This window comes from Sodiomyces alcalophilus (genome assembly GCF_042370955.1).
Source record: "Sodiomyces alcalophilus JCM 7366 unplaced genomic scaffold ACRALscaffold_1, whole genome shotgun sequence".
Taxonomy (NCBI): Eukaryota; Fungi; Ascomycota; class Sordariomycetes; order Glomerellales; family Plectosphaerellaceae; genus Sodiomyces; species Sodiomyces alcalophilus.
Genome location: NW_027263532.1, coordinates 7,125,392 through 7,139,257, shown reverse-complemented (window position 1 = coordinate 7,139,257; position 13,866 = coordinate 7,125,392). Strand labels below are relative to the sequence as shown.

Sequence of the window (13,866 nt, the reverse complement as noted above, 5' to 3'; positions counted from 1 at the left end):
ATAACTAGGATAGGGCCTTAAAGAGCTTAAAGATAAGCTTTATAAGCTAATAGTTATTATCCCTAGTGCTTTTACTAATATTCTGTTTTAAATAGATAGTATAGAAAGCTAGGAGGTATAGAAGATACTCGTCGTATATTCGGCTAGTATTAATAGAATATAGGTAATCACTAAAGCCTATAAATATATTAGCCTATACACCGTATATACCGCGCGTATACCCCGTATATATATATAATCACCCTTACACTACGCGTCTAATATATCTAAGGTAATTACCTAAATCGAATTCTCGATTATAGGTTCGTTATACTAAAATCGAATAGGAGTCTCCACCACGTTATTAATATACCGAAAAAGAAGTATAAAGAGACGCTGATATCCTTTCCTCTTCGAGATATTAGTAAAAACATAGGTAAGGGTTCGTACACCTAAAGGATTATTGGTATACGCGGGGTATATAGGGCATATAGACTAGACTCACGCCCGACTTCGTTACTCTAGTAGCTAATACTATAGCAGTTATTATTCCGCCTATAGACTATCTTAAAGGATAGGTTTATTTAGAGGCATCGTGCTTTATGGAATTCCTGGACCCGGGTATATACGAAGTATATAATATAGAATATACTATCCTTTTCCACTTTAATAGCCCGTATCCAGCGCTTTTCGGGAGGGTAGTCCTGTTCGTAAGCAAACTCCCGCGTTACTCCTAATATCGAATATTAGTATACGATATATATAAAAATACATATATATATATATATATATAGGGCATATACGGGGCATATGCCCCGTATATTACCTACCTTAAAGATTATAGCCCGCCGGATACCGTAATAACCGAGCCTTACGAATCAGGCTATAAACCAGGTTATATAAGCTAAAGGCCTAGTGAATATCGGTAAGTAACTAAATACTAAATCGTCGATATATGGTAATTAGTCCCGGATTTAAAAGTAAACGCTCTAAAATATATATTAGTTATATAGTATATATACCCCTAATATAAACACGTATACTTACTCGCTGTTAAAGCGGATATATCGGGGATTTCGCTAAGACTAAGGAGTAACTGCTGCCGTAACCTCTGTGGAACCTGGCTCGGTGGTGGAGGAGTATGCGTATGCTCGCCACGGGCAAGGCATATAATAAACGGGAACCGTTTAAGGTTAAACGGGATATAGATATCGATCTTCGCCTTATAGGGGTATAACTAGACGAGCCCCGGCCTAGTTACATAGTTAAACCCTAACTTATTAGCGATTAATATAAATACTATATACTCCGTATATACGAGGACTATACCCGGCATATATATACTATAAAACCGTCGGGTTACCTCGACACGGCTAATAAAACCATAGCCCTTAATAGGCCTAATAGCGCCACCACGAATAATAAGAGTCCTAAAATACTTAAAATCGATACGATCTTATATAGGGCGAATAGAATTAATTCTATACTAGTTATTTTCCTTAAACTAATATATACAGCCTATAAAGTATACCTATATATAGTTAGTATATACCGGGCTTATACGATAACACGCACTTATACCAGGTTAAGGTTCGTGCACTTTAAGCTCGGTATCCTCGTAGGTAACCGTTTTATCATAGTATCCACGAGTAGGGTATATACACTGCTTACGCTAGAATCGTGCCTTAATCGCTTAATAGAATCTAGAGTCGGTTAGTTATATTCCCTTTAGATATATTCCTAACTTACGCCTCCGTTACATAGGTTAGTTCTTCGGTAAGCGAATAGGACCGCCAGGGTTAATTCCTCGAATTTAGTAGACTCTATTCTAGGACGCGATAGTCGATATAACTCTATTCTGGGTATACGCTTAGTATACGCCTATTAATATGCTTATAATGCTTTATACCACGATTAGTATAGCTAAAATACTAGGTAGCGTTATAACGATAATTCGGACTATTACTATTAATAACCTATACTACCCTTAGGCGGGGTATATACAGGGTATATAGTGCACTCAACTTAGTATCTCGAGATAAAGCTTACGCGCAGAACGATCCCTCCGAGTATAGTACTAAATCTAAAAGATATTAGTTTAGGTTATACTAATATAGTATATACGCTAAATACCGTTTGAATCAGGTCTTAATATATATTAAGGGCCTAATCGTAGTTAACCACCCTAAAAGCGTACCCCGCTAAAATAAAGTATAGTATACCCGAATTCTTCGTAATAGGATATAACGGAGGCGTTTAATAGTTAAGGAAATCGGTCGCTATAACTATATTCCTCCCCCGTCTTAAGAGAATAATAAAGGTGGTAGGGAGGTTAGCCTATAGTTATTAGTATACGCCCCGTATATATATAGCAGGTGCCTACTATATATAACTCACCTATAGTCCTATACGCAGGAAACCGGACACAGGAAAAGCCTCGCGACCACCCTCTTCTAGGTTAATACCTATACGGTTAACGGCATCCCGCTAAAAGGTCTTCTAGCTACTAGTAACCTATTGATTTACGAGATAGGTTAGGTTAATAGCCCTAGAGCCTAACCGGTCTCGATTAGGCGTAGGAGTATCGCGAAAAGGATCCGTTATATCGGAATCAGAGTAACCGGATCGTATAGATCCGGGCGAAGGCTAATCCTGCTCCGTAGGTATCTTGATCGCGATTATATACTACGAGGTTATACGTATACTATATATATACTATGTTAGTACTCGAAGAAAATTTTTACGCGGTCACTATATCTTCTACGTGTATATAGCCTCCACGAAATTGCTTACGTAATAATACTTACTAAGCGTAGTATATACTACATATAGGCATAGTCTATGCGTCGCGTATACTATATGGATAGAAAGGATACATTATATACGGCTGCTTAGACATATACCTAGGTCACTTTTCCTTGGCATTTTAAGTTCGAGGCCCTTACAAAGTTAAAGTGGGTACTTTTTCGAGGCCCCTACGAACTAGGCCGAGGCCCTTACAAACTATACACTCGTTTAATCGGTTTAATCGCCAACGCAATTCAAATCATCAGTTCTATCAGTTCTATTAGTTCCTAAGGTAGGCAGCCCGAACACCATAGTTATATACGCGATTATCGCCCGCCCTCTAGCCAGTCAGTCTATAGTAGCGTCCGCGGCATGAAGTATTCGGGCTGATAGAACTGATGGAACTAATGGAACTGATGGAACTGATGGAACTAATAGAACTAATGGAATTAAAGACGAATCTACTTATCGTGACTATAATCTGTAGGTATATATAAACTTAGTATCGTACTTAGGAGCCTTATTGCTCTTATCATGGTCCCACCTTTTAGTGGGTCTTATATATGAAATATTATTTCTTATATAATGGATAGACAATCCTAATAATAATAATAATAATAATAATAATAATAATAATAATAATAATAATAATAATAATAATAATAATAATAATAAAAAAAAAAAAACTCTCGAGATTCCTACGATCTTAATAGATAGTGGGAGTGTAAAGAAGCTCGCCGAAAACCCTGAGTTCTATAAACAGGTAAAGCATATCGATAGGCAGTATCACCATTATAGGCAATAACTATATAATAATAATATAAAATCGTATATATTAATACGAAATTTAATATAGCTAATATAATAACTAAAGGTTTAGTAGAAAGAGACTTATAATACTCTTCACGGTTATATAAACCTAGGTTCTAAAGACAATACGTTGCCTGACTATAATTTACCGCCTTATGATAATATCAAAGAATTAAAATACTAGGTTTTAATACTTAGTGTTTTGAATCTTTATAAGGGGGTATAACTAGGTTTTTTACCATTGGGTTTTCCTAGATATCAAAGGTTTTCCTGAACTTTCCCTTAAATAATATACTTTACAACGGTCACGAAGAGATGGAACGGAAGAGCAAGATCTAGAGGAAAAGAGGCAGTTTGAATTGTGGAAGACTGTGAAGACTGTAGAAGTAAGATACAGAGAGATAGAAAGGAAAGGAAGAGGGAGGCGGGCAGCCTAGTATATATAACCCTTTCCTTCGGATATTGTACGGTTTATTCAAGCTGCTGATTTGGTATCCGGACTCTACAAGTATAGGCGAGGGTCCCTGGGCTCCTGGAGAGCTCGGGAGGTCCGTGGGTTCCCCCGAAGGTCCTGAAGGTCCGTGGGTCCTCCTGGGGTCCCTAGGGGACTCGGGAGGACCCTAAAGGACTCAGGGAGTCTCTAGGGAACTCAGGAAGTCCCTGACTTACAGGAGGTTTCGTATATCGTACTATACCGTATATAGATATATTTATTTTCTGGGTATAGTACTAATACCCCCCCGTAAGCTGACTCCTATATAATAAGTGCAGCTTAGCTGGTTATTTCACAGTCTATAGTTTTTAAAACGTGGAGAAAAAAAAGAGAAAACCTCTATCTTTATTATAGTGTAAGGGAAAAAATTGAAAACCCTTTTTTTAAAAACATTTCATTCTAGGAAAACCTGTTTATAGGTAAAAAACCTAGTATTTGAGTTCTTTAATGTCTTTATAAGGTGGTAGGTTGTAATCGGGTAGTGTATCGTCTTTATAACCTAGGTTCATATAGCCGCAGAGTGTATTATAAGTCTCAGTTAGTAGCCCTCTAGTCATTATATCGGATATATTATATTTAGTGTTTATATACACTACCTTTATATTATTTTCCTGTAGTCATTATCTACAGAAGTGAAACTGTCTATCGATATGCTTTACTCTTTTATGAAATTCCGGGTTTTCAGCGACCTTTTTAGCACTCTCGCTGTTTATAATAATAGTAGGACTCCTCGGTTTATTATTACTGAATTTTATATTAAGCTTATCTATAAGTTTAGTATATAAATTATATATATAGATTCCTTCTTTTATAGCCTCGGTCAGATGTATATACTCGGCTTCTATTATTAATAAAGCAACGACTTTCTATTTCGATAAGGTCTAGCTAATAGGATTATTTATTCCTGCGTAGTATATATATCCTAAGGTAGACGTTCTATCCTTAAGAATATCTGAAAAGCTGGTATCTAAGTAACGGTATATATATAGGTTATCTCTTTTATAGTTATATAGAAGACCTATATTAGGATATATATTTATATAGGCCTAAACTCTATTTAACGCTATAAAGTATTCCTTCGAGGGATTACTTATATATCAGGCACACTTATTAATAGCGTAGGTTATATCGGGCCTAGAGTGAAGAGCTAGATATAGTAAAGCTCCTACTTCTTATTGATATTTCTTTACGTCTTCTTTTAACGCCTATTCAGGGTTTAGTATTAGGACCTGTTTATGAATATATAGGGTATCTACCTTTTTAGGAGCTCGTTTATTATACCTTTCTAGTATTTTATTCGTATATGGTAGTTAGGTTATACAGAGTGTCTTTTTAGTTGTATTTATATTTATTTCGTTGCTTAGAAAGGTATACACTTTACCGAAGTTTTTTAGTAAAATATCTTTAGATATCTCTTTATAAAAGTGATGTATTATAGTATATAAAAGACTTATAACCACGATATTATCTACGTGGCAGAGGAATATAGCTCGGTCTCCTTTATTATAATATATAAAGAGTCCTTTACTAAACTCGGAGACTATATAACCTAGTTTAGTTAAGATTTTAACTAGGAAGTTAGACCAGAGTCTAGGGCTCTGTTTTAGGCCGTATAAAGCTTTATTTAGCTTATAGATAGTTATACTATTTCCTTCTTGTTTTTTAAAACCTGTTAGTTAAACGGTATATATCATTTATTTATTTATTCTTACTCTGTTATCGCTTAGCTAATACTAGGCTAGCCTTCCTAGGCAATAGTCCCTCTTAGATTTAGAAGGGGGGAAAACCTCTTCGGATAAAAACCCCTTCCCCCTTATAGTAGTAATGAATTCGTTCCACGTGCGCGGCCGCCGCGAAGATACTATGCGGCCGCTGTATTTAACACTGTTCGTATTACGAAGCCACTAATACATAAGCTCCATATTCCTTCGTCTTAGTCCCCGTTATCCTCTTATTTATTAATTACTAAGATAGACCCTTAGTAATTAATTTAATTCCACCTAAGCCAGTAACACTATCTTTAGGATTTAACGTATCCTGGACCAACGTTTAAGCTTTTTACGTTATCTATAAACGGCCTCGTACATAGTATAACGTACGGTTCGTAGCTCTCACGTTTCGTGTAGGTCCCGCCGGGATATTTTTACGCGCTCCGGAGCGCGGTATTATCTCTATATACGTAACGGGCGACTAATCTATTACGGCCCTATTAACGGTAGGGCTTACCTGCCCTAGTTTAGCGACACAGGGCGTGTCGGCCTTAGCGGCAGAGCTGCCGGCGCCTATTATCGACTAGCTGCGAGCCGGGCGGAGTGGGGCTATCGGGCCCCCCCTGTTTAACCCTTATCGTGCTTGCTAAGGCAGATAAGGGCCACCCGAGAACAGGGCCGGGTAACGCAAAAACAAAAAACTTTTTGCGCGCGCCCCTAGCCGGATTCGAACCGACCTAACCGCCTCGTGGTTATGTACCAGGGCACCACCAGTGCACTATGGGGGCACGGTATATATCAGAGTATCTATATTAGTATATACGAAAGCGTTTATTATATCGAACTGCCTGAATTTCTAGCCTAAGGAAACGCCTAATAGGAAGGCAAGTCTATATGTTTCGGGTCTATAGGTTATAGAAAAGGTTTCTAAGTAATCGACTCCGAGTACTTAGTTAAAGCCTTATATAACCTATCTTGCTTTATATTTTATTAGTTCTCCTTTATTATTTAGTTTTATTTTATAGACCTATTGTCCTCCTAGGACGTTGTATTTTTCCTTTATTTTATTAAGGGGCGTATCTTTTATAGTTACTAAGTCCCAGGTCTTTCTTTTTTCTAGTTCTGTTATTTCTGCTACTATAGCGTCTATCTATTATAATTTATCTAAGCTTTATATGGCCTTTTTATAGGTAGCTGGTTCTAATAAAGAGTTTATATTTAAGAGGTAGTAAGGCCCTGTTTAGAACTATAGGTTTCTAAGAGTGGTATCTTCTATTAAATATAATAAGCGCTTATTATTTTTATTATTAACTGATATATAGTCTTTAAAAGCTAACTTCGGTTTCGAAAGTATTTTAACTTATATACTAGCCTGGCCTGTGTGTTCAGGTCTATCTGGGTTATCGTAGCCTGTTCCTGCTCGTAGATTCCTTGATTTATTTTATGGGTTATTATTATTTTCTTCTTTAGTTTAGATGGACTTAAAAGGTTGTTTTAAGACCTGCTGTTATTATATAATTTTCTCTAGAAGCTAATAAGGTTCTAGGTTAGAAACCTATTCTTCTTAGAGAGAGATATTACTGGTATTTAGGTCTAAAGAAGAGTGTATAAGCAGATTTTCAAGTATATATATACGTCTCTAAACTAACCGATCCTTCTTAAGACTGGGTTATATATCTTATAGTAATAATCGTTAAAGCCGATAAGGGCACCGCGAATAGCTCTGCTATCTAGTTTCTTTTAATTCGGGTCGTTATTTTTATAGTAAGCTATATTGCCCTAGACCCGAATATGGTTTATATTGCATTTCTTCTTTTTAACCATCTCGAAAGAAGTCTTAAAGCCTATAGCTGAATTTAGGGTCCTGTTATATATATACTGCTAAATATACAGCGTCTCCCTAGAGGTATCTTAGTAGTCCTGAGTGGAAAAACAGGCTACGGACCTTTTCTATTATAGTTCTAATAGCTTATTGAACCAAGCCTTAAGTCTTATAAGTATATAGTTTTATATTATGATTTACGCCTTAAAAAAGACGCTTAAAGGAGGCGTTTATAAACTCCTTTCCGCCATTAGTATCTACTTCTTTTATTTTTATATTATAGTTATTATTTTCTACTAGTATTTTCCAGTCTTTTATAGCTAGAACGACGGTTGCTTCTGATTTATTAGGCAGTAGTTTAGCCCAGAGGAACCGAGTAGAACGGTCTATGATTAGTAGGATCCAGCGCTTCTTATTATAAGTTATTGGTTCTATTAGGCCGTAGAGGTCTATATATACCTTTTCTAGGTAGGAGAAGTCTTTGTATTTATTAACTAAATCTTTATTAGCTAGTATAATAGCCTTATCACGGCGGCAGGCATCGTAGCTATTTATATCTATGATTTCTTATTCTGATACTTTAAAGTCCTTAAAAAGAGAGGTATTATTATATAGGTTGTTTAAGGCAATAGGGTTTATATAGCCTATTCTGTTATACCATAGTTATATAGTCTCCTTTATTTTTACAGTTCTTCTCTTATTATTTCTGTCTCTTTGTTTCTGGAGGTCTTGATTTCTTTATGGGGTTTCCTTTATTATATTTATTTCTTTTATTCCCACTTTTTAGGATAACTGGCCTAGCTGCAGCCTAGTAGAGTCCTTTAAAAAGTCTAGCTCTTATATATATATATAAAGGGACTCTTTTACTATTTCGTTTTTAAAAAGAATAAGCTATTTATTACCTGATAAACCTCTGACTTTGCTATCAAGGTTTAGGAGACTTATTATATTAGTTCCTAGTTCAGGAATATAAAGGTATTCTTTTAGAAACAGTGTTTTTCTAGTATCTCTAAACTTTATAGTATAGCTTCCTACGCCTATTATCTTTATTATATTTGCTTTTCCCTAACTAGCGAGCCTAGTAGTGATTTTATATATAAAGAAGAGAGATTTATTTATTATTATATAGGAGGTAGCTCCGCTATTTATATAAAGATTTAAGTCTAAACTGAACCTATTCTCTGCCTGACTCCTGAAAATCTTTTTAACTATCCTACCTATATTTAGGTTAGTATTTAGAGCATTCTAGGGATTTTAGGTTATTATAGTGACTTCTTTAATATCTATCATATCCTCGGCTTCCGGGTTCTAGAGGACGTCTTTAAACGTAATCAATTTATCTTCTTCTTCTTCGGGTTCTTTAGGTTACTTTTTAAGGATTATATTTATAGAATCCTTATTTTTTACCAGCGTCTAAAGCAGTTAGTTCTTTAAGAGAGCCATAATAGCGTCCTCCCTTTTCTTATACTAGGGATTTAGGGACCTGGATCGGCCCCTAGAGGAGGAAAAGGAGGACTTAGTGCTCTTAGAGACCCGATTCTGCTACTTTTTTCTGGTATTTTCCTTTACAACCCAGCCCTTTAGAGCCTTATCTGGGTAGAGGAAATAGTAGTTAGAGGAGACGTGGCCGGGTTTCTTATAGTTCTTATAGAATAGTCCCTTAGTCTTTTTCCACGGTTTTTTAGACCCTTTAACAAGAAGAGTATTGTTTGCTAGAGAACACTTTATTTTCGGGGAGGCGTTTATTAATTTAGTAACAATTCTATCTAGTATATAACTCTGGATATCGTGACGGAGGGACTAACTAATCTAGTTAGTGATAGAGTCGTATCCCTTATCGAGGGCGTTAAGAATCCACGTATAAATTACTTTATTAGGAAAGGAAATCTCCCTTCCTTCTAGAGCTATTATATTTTCTTAAATCTTATATAAGAAGGATTCGAGGGTTTTATGGTCTAAGGGGGAATTAATAAAAAAGGTTCCTAGGGCATTAAAATCAGCTTAGAAGCCCTTCTTTTCGTATAGGCTTTTTAGCTTTTCCTAGACTTCGTGGGCTAAATCTAGCCCTTAGGCCTAAGTGAGGGGTCCTTTAGAAAGGGTGGAGAGTATTTTACTAGTAGCCTTAAGCGAGTCTTCCTTCTGCTTCTAAGAGGGATTCTATAGAGGTTTAGTTATATCGTTTAGGAATTTCGCTTTATAGGCGAAATAAGCGTGTATAGATATCCTCTAGAAATAAAAATCGGCACTGCCTTATAGTTTCTTAACCGTGGGGATAAAATCCTTACTGGTTATCTTCCTAGCTTTAAAATAGTAGTCTTTTTGCTAGTATTAGAAGGGGGGAAGTGGAATTACCCGATTTCTGGTTCTGATTACCTAAGGGGTTGGATATAGGGGTGAAAAGTGGGTCTAAAGCGGGGAAAGGTGGGGCCATATAGTAGTATAGTTCACGGATATTAAAAAGGTAGAGCCGTTTCTTATATATCACGAAGGAGAGATTAGCTGTTTTTAAAGACCAGGGTTTATAAGCCACGTAATATTATAGCCTTTACAGGGGTATAGTGGGGCGGTATCGCTGGTATATATAGGGTATAGATACTAAGACTTGACTGTTCGGAACGGGGTCCTGTTATGATATTTTTTCGTTTTTTCGGGAAAGAGAAAAGGGGAAAAGGGGGTGGCCTAAAGAGGGCTTTAGGGGTGGATTTAGTTAGAGGCGGCCTGAAGAGGGCTTTGGAGGTGATTTTGGGGTAGAGATTGCCTGAAAAGGACTTCGAGGGTGGAAAAAAAAAGGGATCTAGAAATTCCTTTACATTTCCGGGCTTATAACCTCTATAACGGTCACGAAGAGATAGAACGGAAGAGGAAGATCTAGAGGAAAAGAGGCAGTTTGAATTGTGGAAGACTATGAAGACTATAGAAGTAAGATACAGAGAGAGAGAAAGGAAAGGAAGAGGGAGGCGGGCAGCCTAGTATATATAACCCTTTCCTTCGGATAGTCTACGGTTTATTTAAGCTGCTAATTTAGTATCCGGACTCTAGAAGTATAGTTCCCTGGGGTAAGTAATACACTTTGGGTATGTACCTAACTAAAACAGCGCTAAGATACGCTATTTCCGAATACTTTTCCGGCCCCTGCCAGCTAATAAGGGCCCCTGGCTGCTATATATACTGTCTCCACTAGGTTCTGAGAAACCCAACCGGGAGCCTTGTCTAGGTTTATTAGACTAATAAAAAACCGCGTCCAGATCTATATTATATCGCGTAACTATATAATAAAGGGGAAGGAGTATAAGAAGGAACGTAACCCTTTATACCTGCCCTGTCTAATTAGCCCCGCCTAATCCACTTACAGTGGGTCTATACTTAAACAGGTGCAAAATATATACCCGGTAACCGTTTTATAGGCGAGGGTCCGTTCGGACCCTAGAAGTATAGGCGGGGGTCCGTGGGCTCCTGCAGAGCTCGGGAGGTCCGTGGGTTTCCCCGAAGGTCCTAAAGGTCCGTGGGTCCACCTAAAGGCCCGTGGGTCTACCTAAAGGTCCGTGGGCCTACCTAAAGGTCCGTGGGTCCACCTAGGGTCCCGGGGGACTCGGGAGGACCCTGGAGGACTCAGGAAGTCCCCAGGGGACTCGGGAGGACCCTAAAGGACCCAGGGAGTTTCTAGGGGACTCAGGAAGTCCCTAACTTACAGGAGGTTTCATATACCGTACTATACCGTATATAGATATATTTATTTTCTGGGTATAGTACTAATATATACTATAATAATAATAAGGGGTTTTAAATTTTCCCTGAAATTAAAAAGAAGGGCTTTTTCTAATTTTTCCTCTATATATTCTAGTTATAGATAGCCTAGGATTACTACGCTATAATATAACTATAACTATAACATAACTAAGCTACACTTATTATATAGGAGTTAGCTTATAGGGAGGTGTTAATAATATACTTATAATAAGTAATAATTATAATAATAATAAGTATAATAGCTAAGTTAAAATAAATAGTATATAGTTATAGCTATATAACTAGATGTCTACTTTATAACTAACTTAACCTATACTATAATACTATACGTATTATATATATGTATATACTTAGCTTATAATATATATATAATAAATACACTAGGTATTATAAATATAATATCTTAGGTATTATCTAAACTCCTAATTTAGCGTGATAACCGTTACGTAGGCTGTTTATATAATAGTCGCCACCTAATCTTTCAGGGTCTTTTACTAGTCCCGGATCCAGGAAGATATCCTGGAAGTTAGGTCTCTATATATGGCTATACTCGCTCGCGTAATAAGCGGTAATCCTACGGATCTACGAATTTAATAGCTTTTTACTTAATTGTCCTCTCTTCTACGCGTTTAGCCTACTACTCGTAGTCTAATCCATTAAAAGTAATTATAGCTTATATAATAAAGTATTAATTTATAACTTCAAGAAATCGAATAGGATTCGAGCCAACCGACGCGCAACTCAAGTAAAAACGACGAAACCAATTAGAGAAGGCACCTAACTCCCTCCTTTATGCTATAATGGCACCGAGTAAAAGCCATAGTATAGACGCGGGGGCAGATACGATAAAAAGGGTAATAGCGACCAGCCTACCACCTAAAAATTCTTTAAACCGCCCCCCCCCAATAACGACCACTACTCGACTCCTACCGCCTAAACCAGGGTAATCCCGTATATAACCGAACTAAGACCGATACGGGGGCTTTATGGGCCCCTAGAACGAAAATCTAATAAATCAAGGCGTTAATCCAAAGTCTACTAGCTAATAGGAATATAATTAATTAAGTCGTAGAGCTAATAGAGGAGCTTATTAAGCTACGCTACCTTAATAGTTAAAGTGCTGTAATAACCCTGATTATATATCTCCACGCTATTATATAGAGTACGATTAAGGAAGAACTCCGTAGAGGAATAAAGCCGACCTAGGCTATAATAGCTATAACGCCGCCCGCTATAGCCCCCCTATAGGACCTAGCCCCCCTAAAGTAATTCTAGCTTAATACTATAAAGAACTGATTATTAAATATAAAGACTAGCTAGACTAGTCACTCTAAGCCCGGTCGCTAAAAGAGATTATCTAAACTATAAACACGGCTACTAGCTATAACGACGCTATAACGGCTCGGAGACTACCTAGTAGCGATATATACCTAACCTTTACCGGAGGGGCGTAATAATAGTCTACCTTCGCTAACCACTAGGTTAAATAGGCCTTTGGCGCCGAAGCTAAAATAGCTACCCGGACCTACCTAGTCCTAGTAAAAGCTATCCCCTATTCGATCCTAGGCCTACTAACTAAAAATAAGCTCCTATAGTCCCTACGCACCTCTAATCTCGATATAAAGATATACCGAGTAAGGACCCGGCTCCTTAAATACGGTACTAGTAAGGTAGTAATACTACTTATCGAGACTACCTTACTAGAAGGCGTAGAGAATCTTATATAAAATAGCCTCCTACTAAAGGGCGGTAGCTACTTATATAAGCTCTATAACCCCGATATAAACCTCCTACGGTACTTTAACTACTTTTAGTTTAGGTATAAAGCAGCCTAGTGCCTAGAGGCGGAGAGGTAGTGCCGTTATTACGCTAAACCCGAGTCTACCTACTAGAATAAGTTCGAAAACTACCTAGTATCGGCCCTAAAGGCTACTTGGAGGTACGCCGTATACGATAAGAACCACGATACCTTCTATAACGCCTATTAAGTTAAGAAACAGGAAGCCGTGAAAGCCTAAGAAGTATATAAGTACCGGGTAAAAGAATTCGATATTATAAGATAAACTAAAGCGGTATACCTATAACCCCGCCTCCGCTATCCCTTACCCTCCCCCTCCCCCTCCCCTACCCTATTATAGGCCGCCCCTATCCGCTATAGCCCTGGCCGCCCGCCGAAGAGACCCCGCGAAAAACCCCCGGCCTCTAGACCCCTAGAGCCGTTCCTTATTCCCCGCGGGGCCGACCCGACTCCGATATAAGATACTTAGGAGGCTATACTAGCCGGATTAACCTCGAACCCCTCCCCCTCTAAGTAATAAAACTTCGTATCCTAACCTAGAATATAGGAGCTAAATAGGCCTAAGCTAAGCTCCCGCTATAGGCTAGTACCGAGTATAATATAATAGCTATCTAAGGGCCAGGGCTTAACCCCTTCACGAAGGGGCTAAAAGCCCTAAGTAGGGCTCTGTACCTCCTAATCTAAGGAGGTGGTAAAGCCCTGCTCTATATCTATAAACGAT

The 13,866-nt window shown here is 37.7% G+C and overlaps 1 protein-coding gene across 1 annotated transcript; it reads right to left on the bottom strand.

The window, feature by feature from the left end:
• Nucleotides 1–652: 652 nt before the first annotated feature.
• On the bottom strand, nucleotides 653–2,904 carry ACRALDRAFT_1066442 (uncharacterized protein; the record flags this gene model as incomplete). Its single annotated transcript, XM_071017349.1, is given in 8 exon segments — nucleotides 653–712; nucleotides 1,027–1,216; nucleotides 1,651–1,671; nucleotides 1,729–1,860; nucleotides 2,029–2,064; nucleotides 2,772–2,773; nucleotides 2,787–2,801; nucleotides 2,883–2,904. Coding segments are annotated over 8 exon segments (478 nt in total), but the record flags the coding sequence as incomplete, so codon positions are not given.
• Between the last annotated feature and the right edge of the window lie 10,962 nt (nucleotides 2,905–13,866).